The sequence below is a fragment of the Balaenoptera physalus genome (assembly GCF_965194825.1).
Source record: "Balaenoptera physalus genome assembly, chromosome: 7".
Lineage (NCBI taxonomy): Eukaryota > Metazoa > Chordata > Mammalia > Artiodactyla > Balaenopteridae > Balaenoptera > Balaenoptera physalus.
Window position 1 is genome coordinate 49,744,429 of NC_138886.1, and position 17,585 is coordinate 49,762,013.

Below are 17,585 nucleotides of genomic sequence, written 5' to 3' on the forward strand. Positions count from 1 at the left end.
GATGGAGTGCTGCCATCTGTTTTTTAAAATAAAGAAAAAACCCTAACGGGTAAATTTGATGCACAGTCAGGGCTGAGACCATTGATTAGACCCTGAGAATAGTTACGCATTTTTATTGTTCTTCCCAACCGTGATGGCCTGCAGATTAATTTACCTTAAGTATAATCTCCTGACACTTTTTGCTTTTTTAAAGTAAAATGTACTTTGGAAGTGAATCAGGATTATTAGGAAGGAGTGAAAGAGGGTTAGCAACCTCATAACTTGAGTTTTAAGAACCTTTGACAGTACTTTTCATGTTGAAATGAAATCCAGGTATGGGAACCCCCGATTGATTTATTTTGGATTATCATTTAGTGGGAGGCATCTCTGGCACTATATCTACAGATTTTACTTCAAGTTACAGGATTCTGTTTGTAGACAAAAGAGTTGCCGGTGTTAGGCAGGAGGTAGGCATTTTAAATATTTGTGTATTTTTTAAGTTAAATGTGATTTGTTCCCTTTTTCCAGTCTAAATATATTTGGAAGATATATTAGAAGATGGAAGACAATCCCCCTCTTTGGCATCTTCATAAATACAGAATTTTCTTTTTCCCTTAAAAACAAAACATTTTTATTCCACATTTTTAGGAGAGAAGATAGATCTTGACTTGCATGTTTTGCTGTTACAGATTTTTTTATTGCTGTTTTATATTTAGACACATTAATAGCAAGACTCAAAGAATATTAAAAATTATATTTGTGTTTGAGAGAGAGCTAGATCATTAGACAGAAACCTTCTTTGTTTATATAAAGATTAATTGGAGTTTGGAGTGGGGAGAAGAGACAGTTGGGATGACCTGTATATTACAGGAATGAATTATATTAGTTTTCTACTGATTCAGTGCCCTTAAGCAGCTTGTCAGCCCTTTTAAGATTTGTCCTCTGTAAAATGGGTGTTATATGCTCCTTTGTCTGCCCCCAAGTAAGCTGGGAAAATGAATAGAATTCTCTTTTAAGGGCTTAGAGTTGTTAGTATGAATGATGAGGTATAACAACCTAGAAACTACCTAAGGTAGTTTACCTTATTTCGTACAGAGATGTGCACCCCTCTGAGTCACAATTTTTGGAAATTAGGCAAGTGGATCTTCATTTTTAACAAATAACTCCAGATGATTCTAAGGGCAGGAGAACTCTCCTTAGAGGAAGAACAGGAACTGTGTCTTTTAACATACTTTTCTCAGAGCCCAGCACATCCCTACTGCATGTCGGTGTTTAATAAGACTATAGTGCTGAATTTAGGGGAGAATTCAGAGGGTTTCTAAGATAATAAGTCCAACCACAGCAGTTCTGTTCTTATTAAAGAAAGTATTGGATAGAGGCCATACACTAAGCCTGTAGAGGAGCTATTTAATTCTCTTGTTTCTGAAAATCACTTGTCTTTTAGGATATCAATGAGGTTAATTTTTGGTTTTGTTTTATATTTTAATTTATAGCAGAGATTGAGCTAAGACCCATTTCTAGTTTCATATTATAGTAACAAGGTGTAATAACTCCAAGTGATTGTCATCATCTCAGTCAATGTTTTTTAAACACCTTCGGGGTAGTATTCTTTCTCACAAACCAGTAATCTGGGTTTGTGAGGCTCTGTCCAAATACCCAGAGACTACATCTTAACTATTCTTCCTCCTTCCCCCAGATAGCTCTGGGTTACGAAGGGGGCACTGAACTGAGTACTGTATGTTTTTAAATTATCAACTTTTTTGTTTTTTCTGAAAAGCTTGACTTTGTGATGTGACTTTTCTTTTTCTATTCTCTTCCTTCCCCTCCTTTTTCACAGGCGGCATGTTTTCTACCTTCAGCATCACTTAAATGGTAGGTTTCCTCACAGCGTGGTCCAGTTGTCACCTGCAGACAGCCCAGGGGGGACTTTGAGTGACTTGCACCTCATCCCAGCAGGACCACACACATCTCAGGCAATGGAGGTGGATGGACTCAGTGACTCTAGCAAGCAAGGCTATTCCCAGGAAACCAAACGCCTGAAGCGGACCCCTGCTCCAGACTCCCTGGGCCTGGAAATGGAGCACAGGTTCATCGATCAAGTATTGTCCACCTGCAGGAACGTGGAGCAGGCCAGGTTTGCCAATGCATACAGGAAATGGCTGGTTACATTGAGTCAATGAAAGAGGTGGATTAGTCCTGCAAGGTTCCCCTTTTAGTGCAATATTGCTTTCCTTTCTTATTTACATAGTTGCATGAACTGTTTGCTATTATTGTCTAACTATATGTGCTTCATCTTTAGGTTAAAAGTCCATAGTAAACCTTTCATTTTATTTATTTTGTTAAGAACTGGCATTCCTTTGGGGATAAAATAATTGTGTAGTTCCTTCCTGCTGAACAGTGAGTCTTAATTTTTTTCTTTTAAACTTCTCATCCTTTATATTCCTATACTTGAGGCTTTTCTCTTTTGGTTCTCCAGATTGGTTCACACACACCTCAACCCACCTCAGTGTGGTTGCTGCATAGGCTAGTTTTTTTTTTTTTTTTAATTAAAAATGTATGTTGTAGTTTAGCTTAAGAACAATACAAATTCAAAATTACTTGATCTAATTGTTGTTTTGAGAATCAAATGGCCAGATGGATGGATGTGTGAAAATACACACCATTTCTCTTTCTCTAGTATGTTCTACTCAAGTCATAGACCAACATAACCAAAGTCAGAAGTATTGGAATTTATATGAACAACATGCTTCCAATATAGTCCATTTTAAAAATGGTTATTTTTTAAAAAACTAATTTTAAGAGTTTATGTAATTGTAGTGGAAAATTATTTTTACTACTAGCTTTGATAGGTTGTTTTTACCTCAATTAAAATGAATTTCAAAAAAACCTAGAATGCTGTTTTTAGTTATTACTACTTATTTTCCTCCAAATTCACCATGAAAAATGGGAGGCTTATGCATAGAAATGTGTCCATTAAAAATCTTCCTTTTTAAAATTTAAGTTATTAAGGATATACTGGATAAACTATAAAGTTTTTGTGAAGTGATTATTAAAAGTTTACTGGCAAAAGCCAGGGGGGATGAATAGTTTTGAAGGTTAGTTCTTCAGTCTTTATTTTAAAAAATAAAACAATTTAAAAACTTTGATACTAAATTTATCAGGGACAAGGTACCAAAGTATCCACCTTGTAGCTGTATCTTATCTTTTCAATAATAAGGGCTGGGTTTTTCAGGTAGGTGAGGCAGGTGTGGGGAAAGTGCCAGGTAATGTCTAATGTCTTAGTATGAAAGAATGCTTTGCATTTCTTCTTTCCACACACCTTTCTCTTTATTTTCCCAATCCATTTTTTTGTCATCTCCACTTTTGTATATTTTTCCTTATCTGTTGTATTTCATAGATGTGTACTAAACATATTCTCCTCTCTGTTTCCAGTTAATTCCATACCCCATTAAACACACGCACACATACACACACACACACACAATATGAATATGAACTGCCCCTCTAAAAGTTCCCCTAATGATGGAAGTTGTCTATTATCCTGTGTGTGTTTGAAATGTAATAGTGGCGGAAACAAGTGTGACCACTATGCTTTGCCTGTTTTCCTCTTTATATGCTCTGTCACCTGTAGGGTGAGAAGACAGATGTAGGGAAAAGCAGACCTCTCCTATACCACTGTTACGGAGACTCTGGACTTGAGTGAGGAGCATTCCTTTAAGGGAAAAGAATAGGTCCTTTACTTGTACATAATGATTTTGTTGAGTGGCAAACTGTTGAGTGAGACTTAAGAACACCAGAAAAATTGTCAGGACTGGTCCTTGTAGACAGAAGCTGCCTGCCCTTCTCTCTTAGGGCAAAAATTACCCTTTTTTAGCTTTTTGTATTATTTAGGTGAGAAAATGATTGGCATTATGAGCATAATTCTATGACCCTTTGTGTACAAAGCATATTTTGATTCAAATACCTCAAGGTCTACCTAGACCTCTATGGATAAAACTATTAATTTATGATTTTTAGCACCTGTGGGGCTTGGGGGGCAGACTACACACAGATGACATGGAAGATTCAGCACATTCCACTAATATATGTTGCCAAATTCTGGCCTCACTCAGTATTACCGTTCTTCCAAGCATCATTTTAAGTATCCCAAGTAGTAGGGCTTCTTATGCTTTGATGTGAGAGTGTCGAGACATGAATACAGACAATCCTCTGTGAAACATCAGCTAAATTTGATAATGCTCCACATCTTTTTATACCTTCCACAGAGTCTCTTGCCCTTCTTTGATGTTAACTGCTTTCATGTGTTTTAAGTCTCTTAAGCCACCCTTACGTGAAGCCACGCAGTCCTTTAATATATCTTGGTCTCCTGTCTTCCTAATAGCTTTAAGTAGGGAGTAAAAATACAGATATCCAAAGGATACTGTTTATATCTGACTTTTGTGTGCTGCTTTATTTCTAAAATTTGCAGTTTTCAAGTGTTCATTCACTGAAAAACCTAGTATTTCCCTGATGGTTGTATTTTTTCCCTAAATGGTTGACATCTAAACTCACTAGCTGTAGCATGATATTATCTCTTGGACTGAATGAGCTCATGCAGTGGAAAGGATGTGTCTATTTTTAGGGACTCATTAGTCTTCACTTATTTTTCTGTAAATATGTTGTTAAAGGAAAAGATGATTTAGATTGACACAAATTTCATCCATCTTTCACTGGAAGAATTGTAGGCCATCCTGTGGATCAGGAATACTACTGACAAGCAAAAAAGCAATAAGATCTGTAAATATCTCTACCACTACCCCTCCCCAACCTGACTTTTTTTTTTTTTTTAAGTGTACCTATTTTGGTAACATGTTCCCAGATTCTGTGTGCCTTGCACATTGTAAGGCTCGTTAAATATTTATTAAATTTATGAATGATTAACTGAAGATGAGAAAGATCGATCATGAGTGATGCATAGAGTGAGTTATGATTGAGAAATTGATGGAATAGAGCAATGGATTGTGAATGAATGATGTACTCTGCCTTCATGATACTTAAGGGGAGCTATTGCATATAGAATAAGTTAGATTTTTTTTCCTTCATTAAACTACTTTGTTTATGCTTGTTAAATCCCAGCCAAGAAATGCAGCTGTATAATATCAAATAACTGTACTATAATATATATTAAAAATTCATAGAAAAATGAAGACCATTTGCAAGAACACTACTTTCTACTCACTTATGATGTTGGAGGACAGATCTTGCCAATAGAGCCATAGCCACTCTTGGAGTATCTGAGGAAACTGATTTCAAAGACGTGTTGATCTGTATCTGTGCATGAGTAGTCATTTTAGACTAAGAACCCTTTCTTTTCTAGGTTTTAGCATTTTATTACCTCTTTGAAAACTCTGGGCCCAGACTTTTGAGTCATATCTCTTATTCCTATGGTACAATTCTAATTTAAATTAAAGGCTTCATTATTTATCGGATTAAATATACAGGAAGTCACTCAAAGCCACTTAAGTCTTCAGATAAGGGCTTATGTAGTAACACAAGATGTGCAAACAAAAGTTCTTGGATTTTTGTGTGGCATTTTGTAGGAAAGCATATATGGTGGTAGGCTGTGTCATTTAGATATATTCAGGTCATGTGAATTCATGCTTGTTTAGACACATACATACATGTGTGTAAAAACTTTTAATATTTTTGAGAACAAATTGTCAGCCTAGTATTTTTCTCTTAATAGCACAAGATGGTATCTGACATGAGGGCTAAATATAATTTAGGAATGCAACTACCACTTGCTATGCAGCAATCTAATTTTAATTTCTACTTTATTTCCCCTGTATTACAGAAGATGTTAAATATTTAGTTTATCAAAGGAAGTAAGAAAACACTTTTGTTTTTGCAAAAAGCTTTTGTGAGCTTAGTTATTTTGTTACTAGAAAATTATATTTTAAAACTTTAAAATATCTAAAGTATGCTAGAAAATTTGAGCAGCATTGTAACAACTGAACTTTTTGTCTTCTAAATAAATTTCTCAAATAGAACTGTGCAAACCCTAGCACTTTACGTGCTGCCGCCTCCCTATACTTGAGTATACTCTGTAATGTGCTCCTTTTTATTAGAGAAGTTCATGGAGGCACAGGAAAGCATAGGCAAATTCAGTGTTATAAAGGCAGTGAGCAGGAAAAATCAACCCTCTGAATTCTCCTTACCATCACACAGTGTCTTTTAAAAAATAACTGTATATACTGTGTTCATTCGAGTGCCTTTCTTACTTTTTGGGGGAGCAAGATTATATTTAAGTCTAACATTTAGGTAGAAAACAAAGGATGAAAATTTTATTAAACAGTTGATTAACTCATTTTATTTATTCCAGTTGCTAGGCATGGCCCAATGGAATATTTTATCCTTAAGTGAGTTACTGATAAGAACAAGAAGGATGCTTTGGTTTGCGTGTCATTAGTTATCATTTTTAAGCATCCTACCAGGAAGAATTAGTTCTTTCTCAGTGACAACTAATGTTTTTGGGGTTGGAGGCCTCACATTTAGAGGACGGCATATGCATAAAGATCAGCCAAAAACCCTGTGCAGCCCATGTTTAAAGGAAAACAGTGGCACTCTGCCCTAAAAGAAACGCCATACAGTTGTCCTAAATGAATCCTTTGCCTCATCTTAAGGACATTTAAGAACTCCATCCCAAATTTAGGCCTACGTAAGATAGTTGAGTTGGGGGGAAAAATGGAACCTTAATCTTTTCAAATATTGGAGGAAAAGAGGCAAATACTGAGATGAAATTTAAAATGTGGCTTTTTATGTATTTGGGTATGGAGAGGGGAGGGATAGGAGTTCCATATTTCCAGATAGCAAATAATTGTTAATTGTAATTTCATTAAAATATATAGCTTAAGATTCCAAAGTGCTTTTCAGAGAACTGTCGAATAATGTATTCCTAACGGACAGCAATAGGTCATGTTCATAGTGGAAACAGAAAACTATTGTGTCAGTTGTGGATCTGGGGGGTAGGGACTTCAGGCTCCCAACTTTGACTTCTGTATTCTCACTAGGCCATGTTAACACTGTAAAACCAACTCTTTACTTAAAAAAAGAAAAAAAAAAAAAAATAGAGAGCAGCAGCTTACTCTGCTGATGAAATCTTGTGCTTCCAAGAATATTAGCTATATATAGCTTGTGCTTTCTGGACAATAATATGGTCCACAAAGCTAACCCTGGCATTTCTTTTATTAATCTGTTATTATTTCTCAGGGTGTAGAAGATTTAGTAAATTTAGGACAAAATTTTATATTCAGTGGCCAAAAAAAGGCAAAAATATGCTAAGTATATTACTAGCTCTTAAAATTTTAGTATAGATAGTATTTTTTATAAACTACTACCAGTGCAGTTAGCTCTGTGACTGCCTCATTGTTCATCTCACTGCTTCAATCCCTATGGTTCTATTATGAATGTTCTCTTAAACGTGTCTTCTACGGAAATGACTTCTGTATTGCATTATTTTCCATGTTTTGCAGAGGTAGGAGTGCTTTAGTTGACATCAATCTCAGTTTTTAGAAATTCTATTGAGAAAGTGATTACTGTTGGTTTTCAAACTGACAACTCTTTTCCTTCTTAAAACTTCAGTTTCCCTGAAAGAGTGCTTTGTGTCAGATCTTGTACATGTTCAGTATGTTGCAAAATGCCTTGCACCTTGTAGGAATTCAACAGGTCAGAATTGTTAAAGGCTAGAAAGTTAAAACTAGCTTATGTATCTCTGTCTTATCATCATTGTCCACATTCTTAGCTCCAGGAGAAATACAGTATTGTGCTTAAGATACATAATCAGGTTCAAACATACAAGGCAAAGATATACAGCTGTACAGCATTGTAAGTGCAATTTAGATACTTTTAAGGCATACATATGTGTGTGTATTCACATATATGTATATATATTTAAATGAGATTTGGAATTTCAACTTATATACTGGTTTTACAAAGAATTTTATCCAAAGGACTTTTATTTTCATACTTGCTTGAAGTGCTCCTGTTTAAAAGCAGTTTTCTTTATTAGACCAGCCCCCTCAAGCAAAGTTGGAAACCTAACACAAGTGCCCATTTGCTTGAATTAACCAGATATTGCTGTAAACTGTTTATAGTAAGTCTTTGGTTGCTTACGAACCATGACATTTTGACTTTTCTTCCATACCTTTAGGGAATCAGCCTTAATTTTATGTATGGCAGTCACTTTCCTCAAAGTACTATGCAGCATACTTCAAATGTTTATTTATCTTTATAAAGTGATCAGTAATAAATTTGAGGTTTTTCAGTGTCGTAGGGATGAACAATTTCACATGTCCAGATATTGACTCATACAGCATTCTGTTAGAAATGCTAATATGTTATCCTCCCTCACAAATGTCATTTTGCATTTGGAGCAGATATTTTTTTTCTTGTTGGTTGAAAAATGAGTATAGGCTGACTGCAATCATAGTAGGCGCTCAGTTAAGTATTTAGTTGATTATTGATCTAACATCAAAGTAACAGCTTTCAGAAAGGAGACTGTTGTCATCTTTTCATTGAGGAGTATATTTTTAGAGTAATATATGTTTGAAACTGAAAATTTTTCTCATTTGACATGAATTATTAGGCTTATTTAGGTTGGAGTTAGTAACGTGTAATAAAAATACTGTTTATGTAGAAATGGTCTGAAGATAGGAGATGTGAAAAGTTTAAGTAGTATCTCTTTGTGCAAGGCACATTCATAAATGTGATTAAATGTCTTAATAGGCTGCTGAACTCTAGAGAAAACTGCTGTAGTCTTCTGCAATCAATTTCTATGTTGGTATATCTAGTATTATCTAGTATAGGTACTGTTTATTTCTCCCTAAATCTTGGTTACTTTCCAGTGTCTTAAAAGTAGTCATGGTAAGGTATGAAGTTATATTAAATAACTTCTACTTGTTTTTTGAGAACATGTTCAAAATGAAGAAGAAATTTTTATGAATAATATAGTAGTTTCAGAGTCTATTAATTTGTGGCTTTCAGAACATTTTTGACAGACTTTACCTAATGCAAACAGATTTAAACAGTTCAAAAACAAGCATTCCAACCTGAGCTGTGAGAAGCAGTGTGTGCAGCACAAGCGTATTTAGGGATTGCCTCCTGGCGAGGTTCCTGATGCATGGCTATGACGCAGGCTTCTGATTGAGGTGACCACTGTCGGTATTGTATTTTGGTGCTTGTTGTTCCTAGGAAAATAATGGAGTATGTACTAGGTTAACTTGTTTTTGAATTGGACAAAATAAAAGATGAGGTATTATGAATATAGCAAATATTTATATCCTCTACTACAAAAAAACTAAAAAAGGAAGAGGGGAAGAAAATGATAAAAGAGCAATGATCTTTTTTTTTTAATAGCTTCTAAAAAACATTTTTTCAATCCAAGTCTCTTGGACACTAGGTAGTTCCTTACTTTAACACTGAGGGACTTTAAGGGATAGTTCTTAGATACTATATTCTGCTATTAGAATTCATTATGTGTGTTAATTTTATATTGCTTGAAGATTCTCCAGAAAATGGAGTAATTAAGTAGGTTGCAGTCAGTGTTGTTTTAAGATTTTCTTGTAGGTTATGGTTAAATGGACAAGTTACATGTATGATCTGTGGTGCAAGGTCAGATCCTGGGCATTAAAGATAAGTTTGGCTAACTTATTTTACTGAAGATACTAACTGTCTTCACTCTTAAACTATTTTCCCCCAATATAACAGTCTGCATTGAATTTCCTTTAGCTCTAACCATATTCTAGTTGACGCTTTTTAAGGATTAAATATTTTGTGAATTCTTTTTACACTTAAAATGTGTAATTGCAGAGGGATAAAAATAAATTTTGCAATAACGTACATACAGAGTGTGCTTACGGGGTTCTGAGAGTTAGTACTCCAGAGCGCTTTAAGTGTGAATGCTAAGTGCTAAGGCTGATGTAATGACTATAGACCATCTGTATCAGCGCTATCCAGTAGAAATAAATGTGAGCCACATGTGTAATTTAAAATTCTCTAGTAGCCACATTAAAAAAAGAAACACATAAAATTAACTTTAATAATATATTTTAATTAACCCAATATATTAAATATATTATCTTTTAGGTATGTAATCAATATACAAAATAGAGGTGTTTTACCTTCTTTTTTCTCCATAGTAAGTCCTCAAAATTCAGCGTGTTTTTTGCACTCATGTGCATCTCAATTCTGACTAGCTACATTTCAAATACTCAGAAAGCCACTTGTGGATGAGGGCTGCTATACTGGACAGTGTAGATTCATAGAATACAAAGTATGGCTTTACTTTAAATTGGAGATGGTGAGGTAGGCATGAAATTATGGTACTTTAAAAATTATTTAGTATACTTAGAAAATCATTGAACAGAATTGTCCACTCGTTTTTTTCTTTGTCTTCATTTTAAATTTTCTCTAGAAATAGGGTCAACCAGTTTCAATTTGCCAAGCATTATTTAAGAAGGAAGGATTTCCATGCATGTAAAATACCATGATATGCTGATTATAACAACATATTATTAACAACACATTTTTCAATGTGTTCACTAAATTCTGTCCTGTTTCTTCAAAATAATAGCTTAAATTGCATGTTAATTGTATATCTGTACCTATTTTGTTTTTATATTATTGTTATAATACAATAATTTGTATTAACAAACAGCCCTCAGATTCTAATCTGCCTATGTAGCTGTCCTCCAGTACTTACTGGTACACTTCTTAAGTTGTAATAAGTGGCAGAAAAGTAGAATGAACCTTTCTTTTTCCATTATATTTGTTTTTATCATGTGACCATGTACCAAGCCAGCTATAAATTATTGTATTTCTGTAGAATATGGAAGATAGTGTTTATGTCTTGTCTTTGCTAAATGTTTGCAATTTCTAAGTAAACTTTTCATCTCCTAAAATGAGTGTTAAGTGTGATTTTATTTTTACTTGTGGTGGTGTTTTAAACTCAACTTCAGTCTCCCAATCTGTCCTATTTAATTGCTGTGATAGTGGTAGTTGGGTGGAGGTGTGAGCTGTTGTCTGTGTGAAGCCAATGATTTGATTACCTACATTTGTAAAAAAAATTTAAACATATCACTTGTGTCTAGGACATTAAAAAAAAAATGCCAAAAACAAATTAGAGCACTGTTGTCTTTAGAGTGCGTTAACAATGACTAGCTGACTTGTGAAATCATCATTATGACTACATATGCTTTTTCCCATATACTTCAGATGAATGTAGGGAGCAGGGAATTACTTGGTTATTTCAGTGTTACACCCCATGTTTTCTTTTTTTTTTTTGAAATATCTTTATTGGAATATAATTGCTTTACAATGTTATGTTAGTTTCTGCTTTATAACAAAGTGAATCAGCTATATGTATACATATATCCCCATATCTCTTCCCTCTTGCGTCTCCCTCCCTCCCACCCTCCCTATCCCAGCCCTCTAGGTGGTCATAAGGCACCGAGCTGATCTCCCTGTGCTATGCAGCTGCTTCGTTTGCAAATATTTTCTCCCATTCTGAGGGTTGTCTTTTCGTCTTGTTTATGGTTTCCTTTGCTGTGCAAAAGCTTTTAAGTCCCATTTGTTTATTTTTGTTTTTATTTCCATTTCTCTAGGAGGTGGGTCAAAAAGGATCTTGCTGTGATTTATGTCATGGAGTGTTCTTCCTATGTCTTCCTCTAAGAGTTTTATAGTGTCTGGCCTTACATTTGGGTCTTTAATCCATTTTGAGTTTATTTTTGAGTGTGGTGTTAGGAAGTGTTCTAATTTCATTCTTTTACATGTAGTTGTCCAGTTTTCCCAGCACCACTTATTGAAGAGGCTGTCTTTTCTCCATTGTATATTCTTGCCTCCTTTATCAAAGATAAGGTGATCATATGTGCATGGGTTTATCTCTGGACTTTCTATCCTGTTTCATTGATCTATATATCTGTTTTTGTGCCATTACCATACTGTCTTGATTACTGTAGCTTTGTAGTATAGTCTGAAGTCAGGGAGCCTGATTCCTCCAATTCCATTTTTCTTAAGATTACTTTGGCTATTTGGGGTTTTTGTGTTTCCATATAAATTGTGAAATTTTTTGTTCTAGTTCTGTGAAAAATGCCCGTGGTAGTTTGATAGGGATTGCATTGAATCTGTATATTGCTTTGGGTAGTAGAGTCATTTTCACAATGTTGATTCTTCCCCAAGAACATGGTATATCTCTCCAGCTGTTTGTATCATCTTTAATTTCTCTCATCAGTGTCTTATAGTTTTCTGCATACAGGTCTTTTGTCTTCTTAGGTAAGTTTATTCCTAGGTATTTTATTCTTTTTGTTGCAGTGGTAAATGGGAGTGTTTCCTTAATTTCTCTTTCAGATTTTTCATCATTAGTTTATAGGAATGCAAGAGATTTCTGTGCATTAATTTTGTGTCCTGCACCTTTACCAAATTCATTGATTAGCTCTAGTAGTTTTCTGGTAGCATCTTTAGGATTCTCTATGTATAGTATCATGTCATCTGCAAACAGTGACAGCTTTATTTCTTCTTTTCTGATTTGGATTCCTTTTATTTCTTTTTCTACTCTAATTGCTGTGGCTAAAACTTCCAAAATTATGTTCAGTAACAGTGGTGAGCGTGGGCAACCTTGTCTTGTTCCTGATCTTAAAGGAAATACTTTCAGTTTTTCACCACTGAGAATGATGTTGGCTGTGGGTTTGTCATATATGGCCTTTATCATGTTGAGGTAGGTTCCCTCTGTGTCTACTTTCTGGAGAGTTTTTATCATAAATGGGTGTTGAATTTTGTCAAAAGCGTTTTCTGCATCTATTGAGATGATCATATGGTTTTTATTCTTCAGTTTGTTAATATGGTGTATCACATTGATTGATTTGCATATATTGAAGAATCCTTGCATTCCTGGGATAAACCCCACTTGATCATGATGTATGATCCTTTTAATGTGCTGTTGGATTCTGTTTGCTAGTATTTCGTTGAGGATTTTTGCATCTATGTTCGTCAGTGATATTGGCCTGTAGTTTTCATTTTTTGTGACATCTTTGTCTAGTTTTGGTATCAGGGTGATGGTGGCCTCGTAGAATGAGTTTGGGAGTGTTCCTCTGCTATATTTTGGAAGAGTGAGAAGGATAGGTGTTAGCTCTTCTCTAAGTGTTTGATGGAATTCGCCTGTGAAGCCATCTGATCCTGGGCTTCTGTTTGTCGCAAGATTTTTAATCACAGTTTCAATATCAGTGCTTGTGATTGGTTTGTTTATATTTTCTATTTCGTCCTGGTTCAGTCTCAGAAGGTTGTGCTTTTCTAAGAATTTGCCCATTTCTTCCAGGTTGTCCAGTAAAATGGACATGATCCTTTGTCTCTCTTTCAATCTCTCATGATCCTTTGTTTTGCTGCAGTGTTACTTCTTTTCAATTTCTAATTCTGTTGATTTTGAGTCTTCTCCCTTTTTTTTTTGATAAGTCTGGCTAATCAATTTTATCAATTTTGCTTATCTTCTGAAAGAACCAGCTTTGGGTTTCATTTATCTTTGCTATCATTTCCTTCATTTCTTTTTCATTTATTTCTGATGTGATCTTTATGATTTCTTTCCTTCTGCTAACGTTGGGGGGTTTTTTGTTCTTTTTTTAATTGCTTTAGGTGTAAGGTTAGGTTGTTTATTTGAGATTTTTCTTGTTTCTTGAGGTAGGATTGTATTGCTATAAACTTCCCTCTTAGAACTGCTTTTGCTGCATTTCATAGGTTTTGGGTCATCGTGTTTTCATTGTCATTTGTTTCTAGGTATTTTTTGATTTCCTCTTTGATTTCTTCAGTGATCTGTTGGTTATTTAGTAGCGTATTGTTTAGCCTCCATATGTTTGAATTTTTTACAGTTATTTTCCTGTAATTGATATCTCATCTCATAGCATCGCGGTCAGAAAAGATACTTGAAATGATTTCAATTTTCTTAAATTTACCAAGTCTTGATTTGTGACACAAGATATGATCTATCCTGGAGAATGTTCCATGAGCACTTGAGAAGAAAGTGTATTCTGTTGTCTTTGGATGGAATGTCCTATAATTATCAATTAAGTCCATCTTGTTTAATGTGTCATTTAAAGCTTGTGTTTCCTTATTTATTTTCATTTTGGATGATCTGTCCATTGGTGAAAGTGGAGTGTTAAAGTTCCCTTCTGTTATTGAGTTACTGTCGATTTCCCCTTTTATGGCTGTTAGCATTTGCATTGAGGTGCTCCTATGTTGGGTGCATAAATATTTACAATTGTTATATCTTCTTCTTGGATTGATTCCTTGATCATTATGTAGTGTCCTTCTTTGTCTCTTGTAATAGTTTTTATTTTAAAATCTATTTTATCTGATATGAAAATTGCTACTTGAGCTTTCTTTTGATTTCCATTTGCATGGAATATCTTTTTCCATTCACTCAGTTTCAGTCTGTATGTGCCCCTAGGTCTGAAGGGGGTCTCTTGTAGACAGCATATATATCAGGTCTTGTTTTTGTATCCATTCAGCCAGTCTGTGTCTTTTGGTTGGAGCATTTAATCCATTTACATTTAAGATAATTATCGATATGTATGTTCCTATTACCATTTTCTTAATTGTTTTGGGTTTGTTTTTGTAGATGTTTTCCTTCTCTTGTGTTTCCTGCCTAGATAAGTTCCTTTAGCATTTGTTGTAAAGCTGGTTTGGTGGTGCTGAATTCTCTTAGCTTTTGCTTTTCTGTAAAGGTTTTAAGTTCTCTGTCGAAGCTGAATGAGATCCTTGCTGGGTAGAGTAATCTTGGTTGTAGGTTTTTCCCTTTCATCACTTTAAATATGTCCTGCCACTCCCTTCTGGCTTGCCGAGTTTCTGCTGAAAGATCAGCTGTTAACCTTATGGGGATTCCCTTGAATGTTATTTGTTGCTTTTCCCTTGCTGCTTTTAATATTTTTTCTTTGTATTTAATTTTTGATAGTTTGACTAATATGTGTCTTGGCGTGTTTCTCCTTGGATTTATTCTGTATGGAACTCTGTGCACTTCCTGGACTTGACTACTTCCTTTCCCATGTTAGGGAAGTTTTCAACTATAATCTCTTCAACTATTTTCTCAGTCCCTTTCTTTTTCTCTTCTTCTTCTGGGACCCCTATAATTCGGATGTTGGTGCATTTAATGTCCCAGAGGTCTCTGAGACTGTCCTCAATTGTTTTCATTCTTTTTTCTTTATTCTGCTCTGCAGTAGTTATTTCCACTATTTTATCTTCCAGGTCACTTATCCGTTCTTCTGCCTCAGTTATTCTGCTATTGATTCCTTCTAGAGAATTCTTCATTTCATTTATTGTGTTGTTCATCATTGTTTGCTCTTTAGTTCTTCTAGGTCCATGTTAAATGTTTCTTGTGTTTTCTCCATTCTATTTCCAAGATTTTGGATCATCTTTACTATCATTACTCTGAATTCTTTTTCAGGTAGACTGCCTACTTCCTTTTCATTTGTTTGGTCTGGTGAGTTTTTTACCTTGCTCCTTCATCTGTTGCGTATTTCTCTGTCTTCTCATTTTCTTTAACTTACTGTTTTGGGGTCTCCTTTTCACAGGCTGCAAGTTCGTAGCTCCCGTTGTTTTTGCAGTCTGCCCCCAGTGGATGAGGTTGGTTTAGTGGCTTGTATAGGCTTCCTGGTGGAGGGGACTGGTTCCTGTGTTTTGGTGGGTGGGGCTGGTTTGCCTTTCTGGGGAGCAGGGCCACATCCAGTGGTGTGTTTTGGGGCTCCTGAGCTTAGTATGATTTTAGGCAGCCTCTCTGCTAATGGGTGGGGTTGTGTTCCTGTCTTACTAGTTGTTTGGCATCGGGTGTCCAGCACTGTTGCTTGCTGGCCATTGGGTGGAGCTGGGTCTTAGTGTTAAGATGGCGATCTCTGAGAGAGCTCTCGCTGATTGATATTACGTGGGGCTGGGAGGTCTCTAATGGTCCAGTGTCCTGAAGTCAGCTCTCCCACCTCGGGCTCAGGCCTGATAGTGAGCCGTAGCACCAAGACCCTGTCAGCCACATGGCTCAGAAGAAAAGGGAGAAAAAAAGAAAAAAACAATAATAATAAATTTTAGAAATTTATTAAAATAAAAATAATTACAAAAAATAAAAAGAGAGCAACCAATAAACAAATCCACCAGTGATAATAAGTGCTAAAAACTATACTAAGATAAACATAAAAATCAGAAGGAAATCAGTTGCAGATAGCAAACCCCAAGTCTGCAGTTTCTCCCAAAGTCCACCGCCTCAGTTTTGGGATGATTCGTTGTCTATTCAGGTATTCCACAGATGCAGGGTACATCACGTTAATTGTGGGGATTTAATCTGCTGCTCCTGAGGCTGCACAGAGAGATTTCCCTTTCTCTTCTTTGTTCACACAGCTCCTGGGGTTCAGCTTTGGTTTTGGCCCCACCTCTGCATGTAGGTCGCCCTCAGGCATCTGTTCCCTGCCCAAACAGGAGGGGGTTAAAGCAGCAGCTGATTAGGGGGCTCTGGCTAACTCAGGCCAGGGGGAGGGAAGGGTATGGTAGTTATAATTGGAATGCAGGGCGAGCCTGCAGCAGCAGAGGCCAGCGTGACGTTGCAAAGCCTGAGGTGCGCCATGTGTTCTCCCAGGGAAGTTGTCCCTAGATCATGGGACTCTGGCAGTCGTGGGCTGCATAGGCTCCCAGGGCGGGGGGTGGGGGGGTGGTGGTGGTCGTGGTGGGGTGGTGTGGATAGTGACCTGTGCTTGCACACAGGATTCTTGGTGGCTGCAGCAGCAGCAGCGTTAGCGGTTCATGCCCATCTCTGGTGTCCGAGCTGATAGCTGTGGCTCATGCCCATCTCTGGAGCTCGTTTAGGCGGTGCTCTGCCTTCTGTGGGCAGACAGGGAAGGATCCCCTCTCCTCGCACACCCTGAAACAATGGTCTCTTGCCTCTTAGGCAATTCCAGTTTTTCCCAGACTCCCTCCCGGCTAGCTGTGGCGCACTAGCCCCCTTCAGGCTGTGTTCACGCAGCCAACCCCAGTCCTCTCCCTGGGGTCTGACCTCTGAAGCCCGAGCCTCAGCTCCCAGCCCCCACCCACCCTGGCAGGTGAGCAGACAAGTGTCTCAGGCTGGTGAATGCTGGTCGGCACCGATCCTCTGTGTGGGAATCTCTCCTTTGCAGCACCCCTGTTGCTGCGCTCTCCTCCGTGGCCCCGAAGCTTCCCCACCACCCACCCCTCGTCTCCACCAGTGAAGGGGCTTCCTTGTGTGTGGAAACTTTTCCTCCTTCACAGCTCCCTCCCAGAGGTGCAAGTCCTGTCCCTATTCTTTTGTCTTTTTTTAATTTTTTCTGTTGCCCTACCAAGGTACATGGGGATTTTCTTGCCAATGGGAAGTCTGAGGTCTTCTGCCAACATTCAGTAGGTGTTCTGTAGGAGTTGTTCCACATGTAGATGTAATTTTTTTTAAATTAATTAATTAATTTATTTATTTTTGGCTGCACTGGGTCTTCGTTGCTGCGTGCAGGCTTTGTCTAGTTGCGGCCAGTGGGGGCTACTGTTCGTTGCAGTGCGCAGGCTTCTCATTGCAATGGTTTCTCTTGTTGTGGAGCATGGGCTCC

General features: G+C 36.8%; 1 protein-coding gene across 4 annotated transcripts in view; it reads left to right on the plus strand.

The window, feature by feature from the left end:
• PTAR1 (protein prenyltransferase alpha subunit repeat containing 1) overlaps nucleotides 1-10,916 on the plus strand; it is a 47,959-nt gene extending 37,043 nt beyond the window's left edge. For 3 of the 4 annotated variants that reach the window (XM_082471021.1, XM_082471018.1, XM_082471019.1), the window contains one exon: nucleotides 1,817-10,916. In XM_082471021.1, coding sequence (XP_082327147.1) covers nucleotides 1,817-2,159 — 343 coding nt within the window. In that variant the 3' untranslated portion in view covers nucleotides 2,160-10,916. The remainder of the gene's footprint in view (nucleotides 1-1,816) is intronic. The other variant, XM_082471020.1, reaches the window with a different exon arrangement.
• Nucleotides 10,917-17,585: the final 6,669 nt, after the last annotated feature.